The 14,516-nt window shown below is 40.4% G+C and overlaps 2 protein-coding genes across 2 annotated transcripts; both read right to left on the bottom strand.

Annotated features, from left to right (window-relative positions):
* Positions 1 to 90: 90 nt before the first annotated feature.
* On the bottom strand, positions 91 to 2,940 carry mipb (major intrinsic protein of lens fiber b). Its single transcript, XM_085144892.1, has 4 exons — positions 2,135 to 2,940; positions 1,775 to 1,939; positions 1,605 to 1,685; positions 91 to 1,504 (listed from the first exon to the last, which is right to left on the bottom strand). The coding sequence occupies exons 1-4, from the start codon at positions 2,492 to 2,494 to the stop codon at positions 1,319 to 1,321; spliced, it is 792 nt and encodes a 263-aa protein (XP_085001018.1). The 5' UTR covers positions 2,495 to 2,940; the 3' UTR covers positions 91 to 1,318.
* Positions 2,941 to 3,171: 231 nt separating this feature from the next.
* On the bottom strand, positions 3,172 to 11,403 carry LOC146494502 (aquaporin AQPAe.a). The gene is made up of 6 exons (XM_085144891.1): positions 10,574 to 11,403; positions 9,982 to 10,173; positions 9,275 to 9,436; positions 9,006 to 9,170; positions 8,622 to 8,702; positions 3,172 to 7,614 (listed from the first exon to the last, which is right to left on the bottom strand). The coding sequence occupies exons 1-6, from the start codon at positions 10,586 to 10,588 to the stop codon at positions 7,399 to 7,401; spliced, it is 831 nt and encodes a 276-aa protein (XP_085001017.1). The 5' UTR covers positions 10,589 to 11,403; the 3' UTR covers positions 3,172 to 7,398.
* Between the last annotated feature and the right edge of the window lie 3,113 nt (positions 11,404 to 14,516).

The following is a 14,516-nucleotide window of genomic DNA, read 5'->3' as shown; positions in this document are numbered from 1 at the left end:
CTTCTGGCCAAGATTATTTATTACAACTCACACTTCCTCTTGCATTCATTTAAATTGCATTCATAACATTTAAAGGCGACAAAAAGCAAAGATGAGCCGACCCTCGTATCAAGGTTTTTTTTATGTTTATTTTCATTGAAATTCTTATTGAAACGCTTTGTGCTCCCAGTTAAGGATCAAATAATAAAAGGAGACTCAATGTAAAACTCGCACAGCCGATCAGCAGACCTACTCTTGAAGTCTGGGATACAACATTTGCTTTGGATTGCGCTGGTTCAGAACAAAAAAGCAGATGGTTTATGTAAAAATGAATATCATACCAAATAGCACAGTGAAGGGGGAGGAGAAATGGTAATGTCTTAAAAATTGGGGACAAAAAATGAGCACAATCAATGGTTACGAAACATGAGAGCGGTAAAACGAAATAAAAAGCACTGTATGTGCGATCTCGGTCGCACACGTACACACATAAACGCACTCACTTGCAAATACACCCAGACGTACAGGCGCAGGCGCACACAAAGGCACACACTCACTCTCACGCACACACTTGCGCGCACACACAAACACAAACCCACAGATAAATTGTAGTGATTGAAAATAATGAAACCCTGGTTAAATCTAATGGTATCATACATCCACGTCTTGTGTGTGAAGTGCAGAAAACAAAACAAAAAATAAACTAAAATGGAGAAGAAAAAAAAAGAATTCTTGTGAATAATGAAAAGCATGCCCATCTTCACTGGTCTAACCCAACTTGAAACGACCACAAACCCAGAAGTGCTGCCCTCTCTATCCACCCCTCTACTCCACCCCCACCTGCCCCATGTTCTCTTATCCCTCTCACATATCATTCCCACATCCCTGCCTCACCTCCGTCCTACCCCCCAGTCTCCTCCCCTCCTCAAATTTTTCTGCTGGATTTAAGGGGTTTCCACACGTTTCTGCATTGCAGATCAAAAGCCTGCCTGGGAGGAGGAAAGAGGAGGGCAGGAAGAGACGGGGCGGCTACTGGTTCAATCTCTGGTCACCATTTATGAAAACACAAAGTCCAGTTCAGAATACAGAGAGATGACTGGGTGTAGAGGAGTGTTGTTGTGTGTTGAGGTTAAATGTGATTGACCTGCATGTTTTTAGAGTGCCACCGGAAAATGTTGTTAGGTGTTAGTCTACACGTGAGTTGTCTGGGTTAGTTTTGTGTCTGTGTGTGTGTGTATGTGAAGGCACTGGGTGGGGGCAGTGGAGGTGGGGTTGGTGTAGCTCAGGGCCTTGTCCCTCATCCCTTGGCCCCAGTCAGAGAAGGGGAGAAGGGGCAGGTTTATAGGGCTTGTGTCTTGAGCTCGATGGGCTCCCCGCGGGTGTCCTGCTGGGTCTCGTTCTCGGGAGGTCGACTGCCCTTCAGTGTGGCCAGACGCTCGGACAGACCCCTCATGCGTGGGAACAGCATGAAATCATACAGGAGGGCCCCCATGGCACCTCCTATCATAGGCCCGACCCAGTACACCTGTAAGCAGCAAAGTTAATATTTATCAGCGGTTGAGTCACTTATGAGACCTCTTAAAACAGAAGGAAGGTGAGGGAAGATCGATCGTTTCAGGTCTTACCCAGTGGTTGATAAAGTTTCTGAAGATCACAGCAGGGGCAAAGGACCTGGCAGGGTTCATTCCAGCACCCGTGTAGTACATCTGAAACACAAGAAGCACGTTTCTAATATTTACACTTCCGTATGCATGCATTTAACACTAGATTATATGCTAAGACCATGTGTCTTTACCCCCATGAGATGTCCGATGGTAACAGAGAAGCCAATGGAGAGGGCAGCAGATCCGAGACGTCCGTTCCTCCTCTCATCAGTCACAGCGAAGATGCAGATGACAAGCTGCATGGTGAGGAAGACCTCCACAGTGGTGGCCATCCCCAGGCTGATGCCAGGCTGCAGCTGGAAATACACAAATGTGATAAAAGGTGATATTTGGGCCGAGAGGTGTAGTGAATGAATGCATTTCATTTGAATCCAACCATGGTTTCATATCTTACCACATTAAACCTGAATTGGTACTACAAACTCTAAACCAAAAAGGATTTCCCAACATTGCTACACTTATTTCCTGAAACATCCCTCTTTGGTCTTTACCGTGTTCATTGCCATGTTGCCTCTCATGTTGCCTGGTGTGACCCCATACAGCACAGCAGCCCCGGCTACAGCACCCAGGCACTGGGCAGCAATGTAGAAAATGGCTCGGAAAAGAGACATCTGTGAGCCAACAAGGTAGGCAAAAGTGACGGCAGGGTTGATGTGGCCGCCGCTGATGTGGCCGATGGACTGGATGAGGGTAGCGGCTGCCAGCCCAAAGCACAGGGCCACGTGAAGGACATGATGAGGCCCAGTGGTCCAGCGCAGGGCAGCGCCCATGCCAAAGAACACAAAAAACATGGTCCCGAAGAACTCGGCAAAAACTGCCCGCCAAAAATTCATAGAACGGAACTCCCACATGGTGACGGTTGAGGCTCTCCACCAGATGAAGAGGATTCTTCAAAAATAAATCTAGAAAAGGTCAAATGTGTACCTTTTCAATCCTCTTCAGATATCAAATTTTTTTTAAAAAAAGAGTCTCCCCTTTGTAGTCAGCTCACTAAGCTGACCAAACACAGCTGGAAAGTCAGTTTAAAGACAAAACAGGATTTCAGAACGTCAACAGACGAATCCACTCAACAGATCTTTTACCAGACTGGGTTGGTAAAGTCAACTCAGCTGCATTCGCTTGCCACCTCTGTCCACCTGTCCAAAGACATAGGTGTGAGATAATGTGGGAGTGTGGGAGGAGATCTCAGGTGGAATGGGATGTCAAGAAGAGGTGGGCATCAATGCTAAAGGGGTGTTTCTAAAAAGAGACGGGGATAGATAGCGTCCAGTGGACCTTTTAGCCTCTCTGACGGAGGGGAGAGGGCCAGACGGGCGCTTTATAATACCCCCCCAGGGGCCCCAGGTGACGCCATAATCCCCCTGTAGGGCCAAGGGCGGGGGGCAGCAGTGCTGGACATCCTAAATCAAACAAACTTAACCCCTCTGTCTCCCCCACATAACAGCGTATGGCCAAAAGAGATGTAGCATATCTAAGAAGAAAAAAATATGAAGTGAAAATGAGTGAGAAATTATTCTTTTTTAGAGTGAGGTAGTAACATTTTGCAGGAAAAAATAGTGTATTCATCTTCAGAAGGAGTCAAAAATGACAGAGGAAAGAGTTGCAGTGAAGAGCAGGTTATGCTGAGTTTTCTTTCGGGAGTATGTCATCTGTTGATGTATCATAACTTTCATTATCAGGGGACACGCATGCTGATTAGGGCAGAAAACACACACATGTATGCACAAAAACACACATGCACACATTCAAATAATACAGTTGGGGCCCCGGGCGGAAGTGCCCAAAGCTAACAGTGCTGGCCTGACCGATACACTGAAATGCCTGACCCTGTGAAACCATTGTCTGTAACAAGCATCTGGGCTACGTATGGACAGAGACAAGACAAAAATACATATTAAACCGAAGCACAAGTAACAACAGCTGGCAAAGCATTTTCTCAAATTTGCAAAGCTTAGTGCCAAAATGCATGTTTAAATTTGTAGCTTCTGTTTATTGGCGTGCACATAATTAATCCTGCCTGTGAGAATCAGCAATCTTTAATTGGCATCAAGCATTGCAGAGGCCTGGAAGTGTGAGCACTTTAACCTGAACTTGACACCGCCTCAGGGTTCAGTATGCACTGACACACAACCAGCACCATTTGGTGGCGCTAGGAAATATTGGAGAAACATGTTAATCTGGCTGATGTGTGCAAAGAAGGGGGGAAACAGCAATGCAGAGAGAAAACAGTGAATCAAGCAGCAAACCAACAATAATTCACACAACGCAGCAGATTGTGCCTTTTGTTGTGACAGGAGCTTCGAGGAGGTGCTTAGCAGAGGTTTGCAGTATGTGAGGCTGTGATGCAGGAGGACGTACGACCAAAGCCCTGAACGTTCTCAGTGTGTGTGCGAGGTTGGGAAAAGGGGAGAGGTGGAGAAGGGCAGCGGGGATGCAGGGGAACGATGGGGTTACTGTGCAGCACCGGGGCGTCACGCCGACCAGCCGAGGGACATCACTGGTGGAGGAGTGTGTATGCGTGTGCATGTGTGTGTGTGTGTGTAGCTGGGGCGTGATGAATGCAGATAGCTGAGCTTGCCGTTTTAACTCCCTTTTATACATGTTAGAAAGAACACACACAATGCAAAATGCTGGCAGCACAGTGGCAGTTATAGCTATTGTGCATGCTGTATGTGTGTCTGCGAGTGTACGTGCGCATACTGCATGCACATTTAAGAGCGTGTGTGCATGTGTATGAAAATTACACACATCAACACAGGAGAAGTATACAATAAATGGTTCATTTTTTTTTAAATTTAATATCAATTTTAAAGGGTTAGTTCATCCAAATTCTTTACATATAATTTGTTGTTGATTGTACAATGCCTGTGACTTAAGACAAACTAAAGCAAATTATCAGTAAAGAGCAACTTTTTTCTATTTCGACTGAACATTTGAACTGTAAACACGCAAAGCACATTTTAATACGAGGCAAAAATAAAGGCGCGTACACCCACGCACAAATATGTTTAAAGGTTTCATCAAAGTATTGTCTCTCACCCACATACACGCGTATGCTCAGCGTTTCCATTTCAAATTACAAAGCGTGTTGTGACTGAAGGTGTTCTTTCTGTAGAGCCATTCAGAGGAATGAAGGTCCATTTGATTGTGAATAGGAAACCTCAGAGAAGAGATAGACGCTAACAGGCACAGACATGAGAGAGATGCTGGATGAGAGCGTCATTGAACCCACGGTGCAGGCTAAGGACCTCTTTAGCATTTCAAAGCATTCGCAAACACAAGATGCAACTGAAACATAAGGGTGTTTTCAGCAGGATTTCAATGAGTCTCTGTTAGAATTATAATGACATGCAAATGTGTAAGTGAATACTGAATCTCACAGTATTGGCTACACTTTTGCATACACTAATGACAGACAACAAGGACCTCAAAGGTCACATCCAGTCCCTTTAAAATTCAGCTTCTACATGAAATTCTCCCCCACGCGCAGTGAAATAGGGGGAAAAATGAAAATTATCGTGTGCTTGTAATGCACCAGCAGAAGGTGAGAATTGCAACCCTCCCTTTGTTGCCTCATTATCACATGTGGGTTTTTTATTAGCTTTGGTTCTTTGAAAACATAAAACATTAGCTGCATACGTCCCAAAAACTGTGTTACTCTGAAGAGGAAATGGGAAGTTTTGCCATTTACAAAAGAAAAGCTGAGTTTTATCTCCATATCACACAGTCTGGGCTTTTTTCTCCATCCCACTCATGTCTTATAGCTTTTTGTTAGTATTACTACTGCTAGTGTTCTCAAATTTAGGAATAAGATTGTATTTTTACCTACTTTTACTGCATCACTGCAACTTTAAGACATTTCTGTTTTTGTGCCATGAGGCCTGCAATAAGGTTTTTTCACCTACTCTGAGCATTGGAAACAAGTTGTGAACACTGAGATTTCCTCCTCTTTTATACAGTAAATGCATAACTTTAACATCTACACATCTGGGGGTCATATTTCTGTCTTTCTGGTAAGTCCAAGTCTTACAGTCATTCTCTTTTGTCCCGGTTTTTGGTCTCCATTAACTTATGAGGGGATATATCTGCTAACTAAGCGCTCCATTGTGTAAATTAGTGAGTCGCTATCTGTGGCTGATTGCTGTTTTTAAGATAGTTTTTAAGGTTTCTAGAGCATTTTGCTTTTTAAATCTGCAAACAGCTCTCTCCTGTGACAAAAGGGAGAAATCAGAGTCCTATTTTGTGAAATTAGACTAAACAAATATAAAAAACTTACTTCTGAGTAAGTCAAAAGTTTTACATACCCAATTAAACATTTTGAGATAATACCCCAAAGTGTGGCGTAAACAAGCTTCCATAAACTTCAAACTGGGACTTGTACATTAAGATGATCTTCTTTAGAATAAAATTTGGCATTTGAATGTATAAATCGTACATTTGTACACTCATTTGTAACATGGAAAGATTGGAATATTTCCAATATTTATATTTTTGAATCACCTTCATGAATTTAGCCCCAGAATGACTGGAAACTGAAGCTCTTCAAATGTAAGGAGAGCTGCACATTTATGTGATAATTCTCTGTGAATCAAATTTAGCGATTGCTATTCAGTAAAAAGTCCAAGTACATGTTTTAAGCTGCAGTTAATTTCCATCTTGTGCTAGGTCTTCTTTCAAAATCAAATTAATCTTGTATCTGTAGCTAACTTACTCGTTGGCCAGCTCATAAAAACAAGAACTGACCAAATATAACACGAACCTCCAAAAAACAAGCGTACTTAGGATGAGATCTTTCAGCTGAACATTCAATTTCCCCAGAAATCCGAACAGTAAAGTATCTCATTGAAATTCATTTTCTGGGCATTTTTGGTTGAGGATGTTTTATTATCCTACACTAAGAGAGAAATACTGTGCTTTCTGCTTCGTACCGTTTTATGACAGTTGTTGTTGAACTGTTTGCTAACCTGATTCCAAAAAATGTCTGTTTTCGTGCAGAAATCTTCCAAAATATTTACTAAAAGCAGAACGATTATACTAATACTATATAGTATTATATTCCATGATTTTTTGTTATTTATGGGAGAGTTTCTCAAATATTAGTGTTTTTATTTTCAATACTTGTTGAGTATGTTTTAGCTGATACAATTGAATTTTTTAAAGTACTTTTAATTGTAATAGGTAAATGATACACATTTTACCGTATAATGATAGAGATAGGGCCTCATTTTTCTTTTATTGTGTTGAAACGAGTAATCACTGCTTGTTTTTGCTTTTTATTTTTGTTAGGTTGTACATGTAGACCTGCTATTTTTAAAAATTGTTTAGACAGATGATCAAACAATATCAGACATATAAATATTAAAAATAAATAAATAAAAGTGACTATTTGTGAAAATAAATAGTAATTATATCCCATTGTGGTGCTTTTTGGTGCGCCAACACTCACAACCTGGGTATTAAGCCATCAGTTTTGCAGTTAATAGACGGGTCTCTGTATGGCCACAGTCAAACTGCAATTCAAGAGTTAAACTGCTTCTTTATCAGGATGTTACGATTGCTATTAGATGACATTAAACTCTAAATGGTCGAGCACTCCTGTCTGCTTTTCTATATTACAGCATGAGATAAATTTCATCCTTTCACACACCTTCCTTTTCTTTTGTCCCCATCACCGTTTACTTTGATGGTGTGTACACCAGTGCATCTTTTAAAAAATCACTGTTGCACAGAGTGCGCTTTTTTGGTGCATGTCTCTTCAGTTGTTTTCCTGCTTGCTGGCCTGCTTGGCTCTCATGGCATTCTGCGTGACTGTAGACAGCGACGACCCGGTCATGCTTGCCGTCTCCACGATCTCGATGTCCTTACAGGTCAAACAGGCCACCAGCTTCTGACGAGAGGCGCTGCGTGCAAAGAAGAAGTCATGGCACATCCCTGCCAGTATGGCGCCGAGCACCGGCCCGATCCAGTAAACCTGCAGGTGGGCAAAAGTGAGGTATATGAGTTTTCATGGTAACTAAATGATCTAAGACAAATAGAGGAATCCATTAAACTGAAGTACTGTTAGATTTGACATTATCACCTCCACCAGTGAGGTTATGTGATTGATCTGGCTTGTTTGTCTGTTTTTAAAAAGATAACTCTGAAAGTTTTTGACACGTCTGCATGAGGACCAGAGATGGGGACCGCCCTGAATTAGAAATGACCGGTCATCAGACTTAATAAAGATGTAGATCCAGGTATTTCTCCATAAATGCTTTACCAATGCAACCGTTGGAGGTTCATATATAGAAATCAAATCATCTTGAAATTCTCAAGAAAATTTCTCAAACTCTTTCAGATCCAGACGTCCTTCTGGATACAAGGAATCATTTCATGTGTGGTGAGGGATGCAGTTTCTGCTCTTGTTAGATTTTAAAAGCACACTTCCATGGATCAGTTCATTGTTGTAGTTGATTAAGTTTGAGCTACTTTTAGCTGTTTTATCCACCCTGTAGTTTGGTCTCATCACAAGATAGATCTTAAATATGCTGAGCTGATTAACAGAAGAAAAAATTAAAAAAAAAAAAATACAATAAAATTGTGCAAATGTTCCTTTCTTTCTTTCTTTAAATGTCTAATTTTTATCTTATGATGTTTAAAACCAAAAATATCTCCTATGAAACAACTTAAAGACACATGAAATGTCTCCATTCTTTATTACAAACAAAAACCTTTTAAAATATGTGACCATTTTATAAGAGCTTAATCTGAAAATAAACAAATAACAATAGCAAACAATAGTAAGTTAAGTTAAATATTTGTCTTTATAGTGTAGCAAAAAATCAAAATCAGAAAATAAGTTCTTCAAAATGAACCCATGTGAATGTAAATTTTGTTGACTTTAGTTGTGTTGCACTAAAAATCACGTCTTCATAACTTTTGTACACTGACCAAAAATCTGTTTAAAAAAAAGATTTGGATTTTGGATTTCTGTCTCACCCAGTGGTCTTCCCAGAAGCCTGTGATGATGGCTGGACCCAGCGAGCGGGCGGGATTCATACTCGCGCCAGAGAACCGAGCCTGAAGAAAAACAAACAACATCACAATAAGGCTTTTTGTTTTTCTAAATGAGGATGTAGCTTTAAGATTTAAAGACATATATCATAATAATTAAAGTAAAAAAAATGTTATGGCAAAAGGAACACAACAACCACAACAACAAACACTTTGCTTAAATAAAAGTGATTTTAAATAACATAAAAAACACTTCTGAAGTTATTTAAAGTATAAGTTGGCAAAAGGTTCAATGGATTCTTTATTTAACATCTTAAATAAAATCAAATACAAATAATACACTATAGGCATAAAAGAAGCTCATCTCACCCCTATCAGCACACCAGCAGTGTGTGCTAGTCCAATGGCCAGGTTTCCTGGTTCTGGGCTCTCCCTTCTTCGCTGGTCCTCCACTGAGAAGATGGTGAAGACCATCTGGAAGGTGCACAAGACCTCAATGCCCAGAGCCTTGGCTGCATTCAGCTCTAAAGGTACCTGGGTGAGGTGCGAGAAGAGTAAAAACGCAAGATGCAAATTATTATTAGAATTTATTAGAATTTATTTTTTTTAAATAGCACACATACATTCTAGGAACTGACCCTGTTGACAAAGTGCTCTGCTGTGGTTTTAAACGGCAGGGCCAGGTATAGGGCCCCAGCTCCTAAGGAGGCCCCCAAACACTGAGCGATGATATAAACGAGGGCCCGGAGAACATCAAGCCGCCGTGTGGCCAACAGAGCCAGAGTCACAGCAGGGTTCACCTGAGCAGGAACACAAGCACACACTGGCATATAAAACGATAGAGAACATAAACAGCCTGGTGGTCTCACGGTTCTCTACTTTAATGTAATAGTGTAATAGATCAAATCAATGATCGCCAAATGTTAAAGTGCAAAAAGGAAATATGAATTTATGCAGGTTTGTTTTTTCCTTTCTTGTAACATTTATATCCTCTTACATTTATCAAATGTCCCTTTGGAGAGGAGACAACCATCCAAGGTTGAAACCCCGGAAATAAAACTATCTGATAGTATATATAAATATATAATTAACTAATTATGAGTACATTTTTTAACAAATGAGCAATTTCGAAATGAGGATGTTCAAGAACATTAAGCTAGTTATACTCGCAAAATTTCACTCAGGTAGGACTTTAAATGCAGGACTTTTACTTGAAGCATTTTTTTTACATTGTCGCATTCGTACTCCTATTCACTTAAATGAAAACAAGTACTTTGAAAGCGTTTCTGTCAAGTTCAGTTCAGAAAGAAAAATGAAAAACAACATGTTAAAATAACATAATTACCTGTGCCCCACTTATTTCTCCAAAACAGTGTCCCAGTGCTACAATCACCACACCCACTGCCACCGCTGGATACAGGGGTCCTCCAGGGGCATCTCCAGGTCCCGGCACAGAGGCACCCAGCACAGCGCTCACCAACACCAGGGTGCCGAGGAGCTCTGCCAGCATGGCGTGCCAGAATTGCCGACTACGTAGCTCCTCATAGAAAAGGGATGTAAACAAGTTGGGCTTTAGCTACTCCTCTAAGTATATTGTTACATTTTTAGGTAAATAAAAACAGAACACAGGTAAAAAAATAAATAAATAAAGATTTTAATCATCAGAGCATGATGACCATGTAATCTCTATGCTGCAAATGATATTTATCCATATTTTTCTTTCAAAATATGTCTTAAAAACACTTCCAACGTAACCAGCTTAATGTTGTTTTAATCCATTTAGTTATGAAATTACTGATTATATTTAAATGTTAATATTCTGTACACAAAGCCTAATAATAAAGAGACATTTTTTACTAAAATAGACTAGATTTAAACTCCATCCCATGTAAATTATAACACATTTAAACATTAATACATTAACCTAACATGCTTACCTCACGCCACGTCATTTCAAACCCAACAAGTAGGTTTATTCAGGCAGTTTTCTGTTGGTCGGTCTCTCTGTGTGTCTCTGTGTAACTGGTGGTCTCTGAGGACTTCAAGGTTCCTGCTGCCTCCCTGATTAACCTGAGTGTGCTAGAGGTCCTTTGATGAGAACAGCCTCCTCCCTCTCTCTCTCTCTCTCTCTCCTCCTCGCCCTCTCCTTCTAGTGCACATCAGGCCTTATCAAGTAATGCACACACATCAGTCCATTTGCATACTTTACTCCAAAACATTCACTGACCTTCACTACTGTAACAAATCTTCAAAGAACTATGAGAAGCATTTCATGGATTTTCTAAGTGGAGTCACTTTGGCCAGTATAGAGAGGGCAGTTTCCAGATAACTCACATTCACAGCTGGTTCATGTATCGTGTAGTGGTTTAGAAGGCAAAAGACCCACTGGTTTGATCCCAGGAGGAGACCCAGATGCCTGGAATAAGAAAGCTGTCAAATCAAACATGCAGTGCTACCTGCTGTAGCAACCCATTTATATTCAGTTTATATCTTAACATGAAATGCAGACCCAGGAGGCTAGATTGCCTTCAAAGACAGGGGAAAAAATTTAATAGTCCTGAAGACAAATTGAACTAAAGTCAGTTTAAGTCACATGTTTCTTTATTATGGACATATACCATGAACAGTGCAAAACAGAGGTGCTAAAAATAGGACCAGAGGGCCATAACAAACCTGCAAACAGTCCCAATCCAGTCCACTGGATTCACAGCAGAGTGAAAGTTTTGCAGGAAAGTATTAAATATTTATCAATAAATCTATTAAAAATGAATCAATCAGTTTTGAGAATTAGTTTAATCATAAAGTAAAATACTGTTCATTTTTAGTTCTCCAAACTGTGCTATAAACGTAGATGTAACAGAACATTTAATGACACTATAAAGTGAATGTGAAAGGTTGAAACCATTCAATGAAAAAAAAATATATATTATAAACAGTATGAGAAATAAATCATAAATTTGTGACCACTTTCTCTTTTTTTTGTCATGTATTGATTTATGGACAATATTAATGTAATGTTGACCTGCAGACTAGGCAGTCCACAAATTCACAGAGTTATGGGATCTAAAGCCAAAACCTTTGGCTGATTTAACTGATGATTCCCTAACCCCTCTAGTGCCAGGAAATGTTTTTAATCCCGTAGGCCATAGGTGTCAAACTCTGGCCCGCGGGCCAAATTTGGCCCGCAGCCTAATTACATTTGGCCCGCGAAGCCATACCAAATTATTATTAGAGCGGGCCTACTGGTATTATACAGCTAATATATATATTATTTAGTATTAAGCTTTGCTTGTTCCATATTCAGTTTTTCAGCAAAACGTGTTTGAGTCCATAAGAAAAGATTCATTCTTATATCTGGAGGAATAAATATATTTCAATAAATATTAACGCTAGCCCGCGACTTTGTTCCAGTTTTGAATTTTGGCCCACTGTGTATTTGAGTTTGACACCCCTGCCGTAGGCTGTGGGTTTTCCAAAAAGCCTGTAAGCAAATCTATTCGCTGGTTTATTAGTTGGTTTGTTTCGCTCACAGGCAAACCGTGAATCCCACCTGAAAGCACGACCTGCTTCATCCTCCATTTACTCAAATAAGAGCTGCAGCTTTCTAAATAAACTTCACGTTGCATCAAGTAAGACTTGAAACTAACTCCTGAGACCTAAAAAGACATTGTTAAGGTATTTACTAAGGATATGGACAAGGGAAATGAAAGGCTGTTTTATCTGTAAAAATTACTTTTTATACAACCAGACTTCTTTTTGTAACCAGAGTTGCCCCCTGCTGGCCATTTGATGAACTCACTTGGCTACACCTTTCACACCTGAAACCTATATATAGCTTATAAATTGAAATATTGGTGTGTTTTATATTTATCTTGAATGTAAAAACACTGACATCATTATTATGGGTTTATGATAATTAGAAAAGAGCCATTTCTGTTACAATGACCATGGTACCATTGTCACTGTCACCATCTCAGCATGCTAACATTAGCGCTCCTTTTACAAAGCACATTTTAAAAGGGCTGGCTGGCATGGCTGTTTCCTTATTAAATTACATTTGTGCAACAGCATGACAGATACATTCAACAGTGGAAAAATTACCACAGGATAAAGTTTTGTTCCTGCTTTCTCCTGTTGGATGACCTGCGTTAGCGTGTTCTGAGCATTTGAAAAACAGACGTTCAGCCTTTATATCAGTTATAGAAAGAACCAATTAGTGACAAGAGCACCAAGAAAACACCAAAACCTTAGGCTGTTGGTGTATGCATTGCATTTGTTCAGTGGATAAATATGTGATAAAAGCTTTTCCTCCTGGAAGGAAATTTGGGTTTCAGAAGGCTCCAATGTGAAGCAGAGGGACTTTTTCCATCTTATGCAGCAGCATATTTACAGGTTAAAGGTGCAAACAAATGCCTGCTGTTTTGTTGACACTTTACCCAAAGATCTCAGATTTGATGTCGGCAGGCTCAGGGTTTTTTTCCCCCTCCTCTACATACTACTTGTGAGGTACCGCTCTGATCACCATGGGGACAAACCCTTTCATGATGCTGTTGCCATAGAACCTATTGAGATGCTGCGTCTATGCACTCTTTTCATTTTCGCTCTTTGATATGAAAAACACACAAAAAAGAAGACAGAATTCTTTGGTTTACGTCAAAACTCAGATTAATCACCTCTCTGACGCTTTTTTCCTTTCTTTCTTTTTCTAACATGTTATTTTTTAGTTGTTTTTCATTTAGAGTATCTAAATGTTTGGAGTCCAATCTGATTTTCCTGATACCTCCAAGCATCAAAAGCCTTCAAATCTAGCAGAGTGAGTCCAGAATGAACTGGTTGGGCAGGTGGGGAGGAGGAGTGCTGGTGTGCCCCATTATGTTGTGGATTACCCCCTCCTCCCTACAGCAACTGTGTAACTGTTATCCCCCCTTTTGTGGGGCTAAGCCCAAATTTGTGGAGCAGGATGGGCGGAGGGCGCACTGGAACCCGCTGGCGTGGGGAGTTTTCAACCCCCCGCCCATAGTGCTGACACTGACACAATTTCACATACACACCCACATATACACGCTCATACAAAGTGCAAGCTAAGGGATTTGGGAGTGAGGGGTAATGGGAAGAGATGCTCTAAGAGACACGATATACACATTTTTACATTTTAACTTTACTACACACGTATTTTTTGTCTTTAGATGCTTCCCAGATGAAAGTGTAGAATATCAATCTTTGCAAGCAAGTGTTCACTGAACTCGGTTCTTTTCTATTGCAGAGCAGCTGGGCCTGATGGCAGAATGTTTTCAACAGCATGTGCTTCAGACAGGACTCTCCAGGGAGCTGCACAGTCGTGCAAGAAAACACTTTGCCACACTTCGGCGGTTTCAAGCCCTTCTTCACTCTTATATTGCATGTGCTCCTTGTATGTACACACAAAAGAGAGCAGGCTTTATGCTCCTTTTTTTCCCCTGTTTGTTTGGTTAATCCCCAATATTTAAGTAAGCCTGATATGGGCAAGCCTTTCAGCACACTCTCAAAGAAATTAGAAACACTGGTGTCAAAGTTACAGTTAAAGTAACTAAAGTGGTGATACAGAAATGTTTTGATTCCACCAAAAACATACCACATATTTCAAATATGAAACCTTCAACTGTGTGCTGGTATGCGGTTCACAGTGTGTGGTATCAGGAAATCTACAAAGAAATAAATCCACCCAGTGTTTATATTATCTGCTTAGCTTTCTGTGAATGGTTGAGTCAGAGGGGAAGCAGTTGTTTGGCATTAAAGGTTGTTTATATGCATTCAGGAGTGTAGAGATGGTCAAGATGACCTGCTGAAGTTCAAAATGAGCATTGAATTTGGAAGATGCGCAATTTAAGTGATCTTATGGTT

The sequence above is a fragment of the Neolamprologus multifasciatus genome, chromosome 20, assembly GCF_963576455.1.
Source record: "Neolamprologus multifasciatus chromosome 20, fNeoMul1.2, whole genome shotgun sequence".
Lineage (NCBI taxonomy): Eukaryota > Metazoa > Chordata > Actinopteri > Cichliformes > Cichlidae > Neolamprologus > Neolamprologus multifasciatus.
This window is presented reverse-complemented; position numbering and strand designations above follow the sequence as displayed.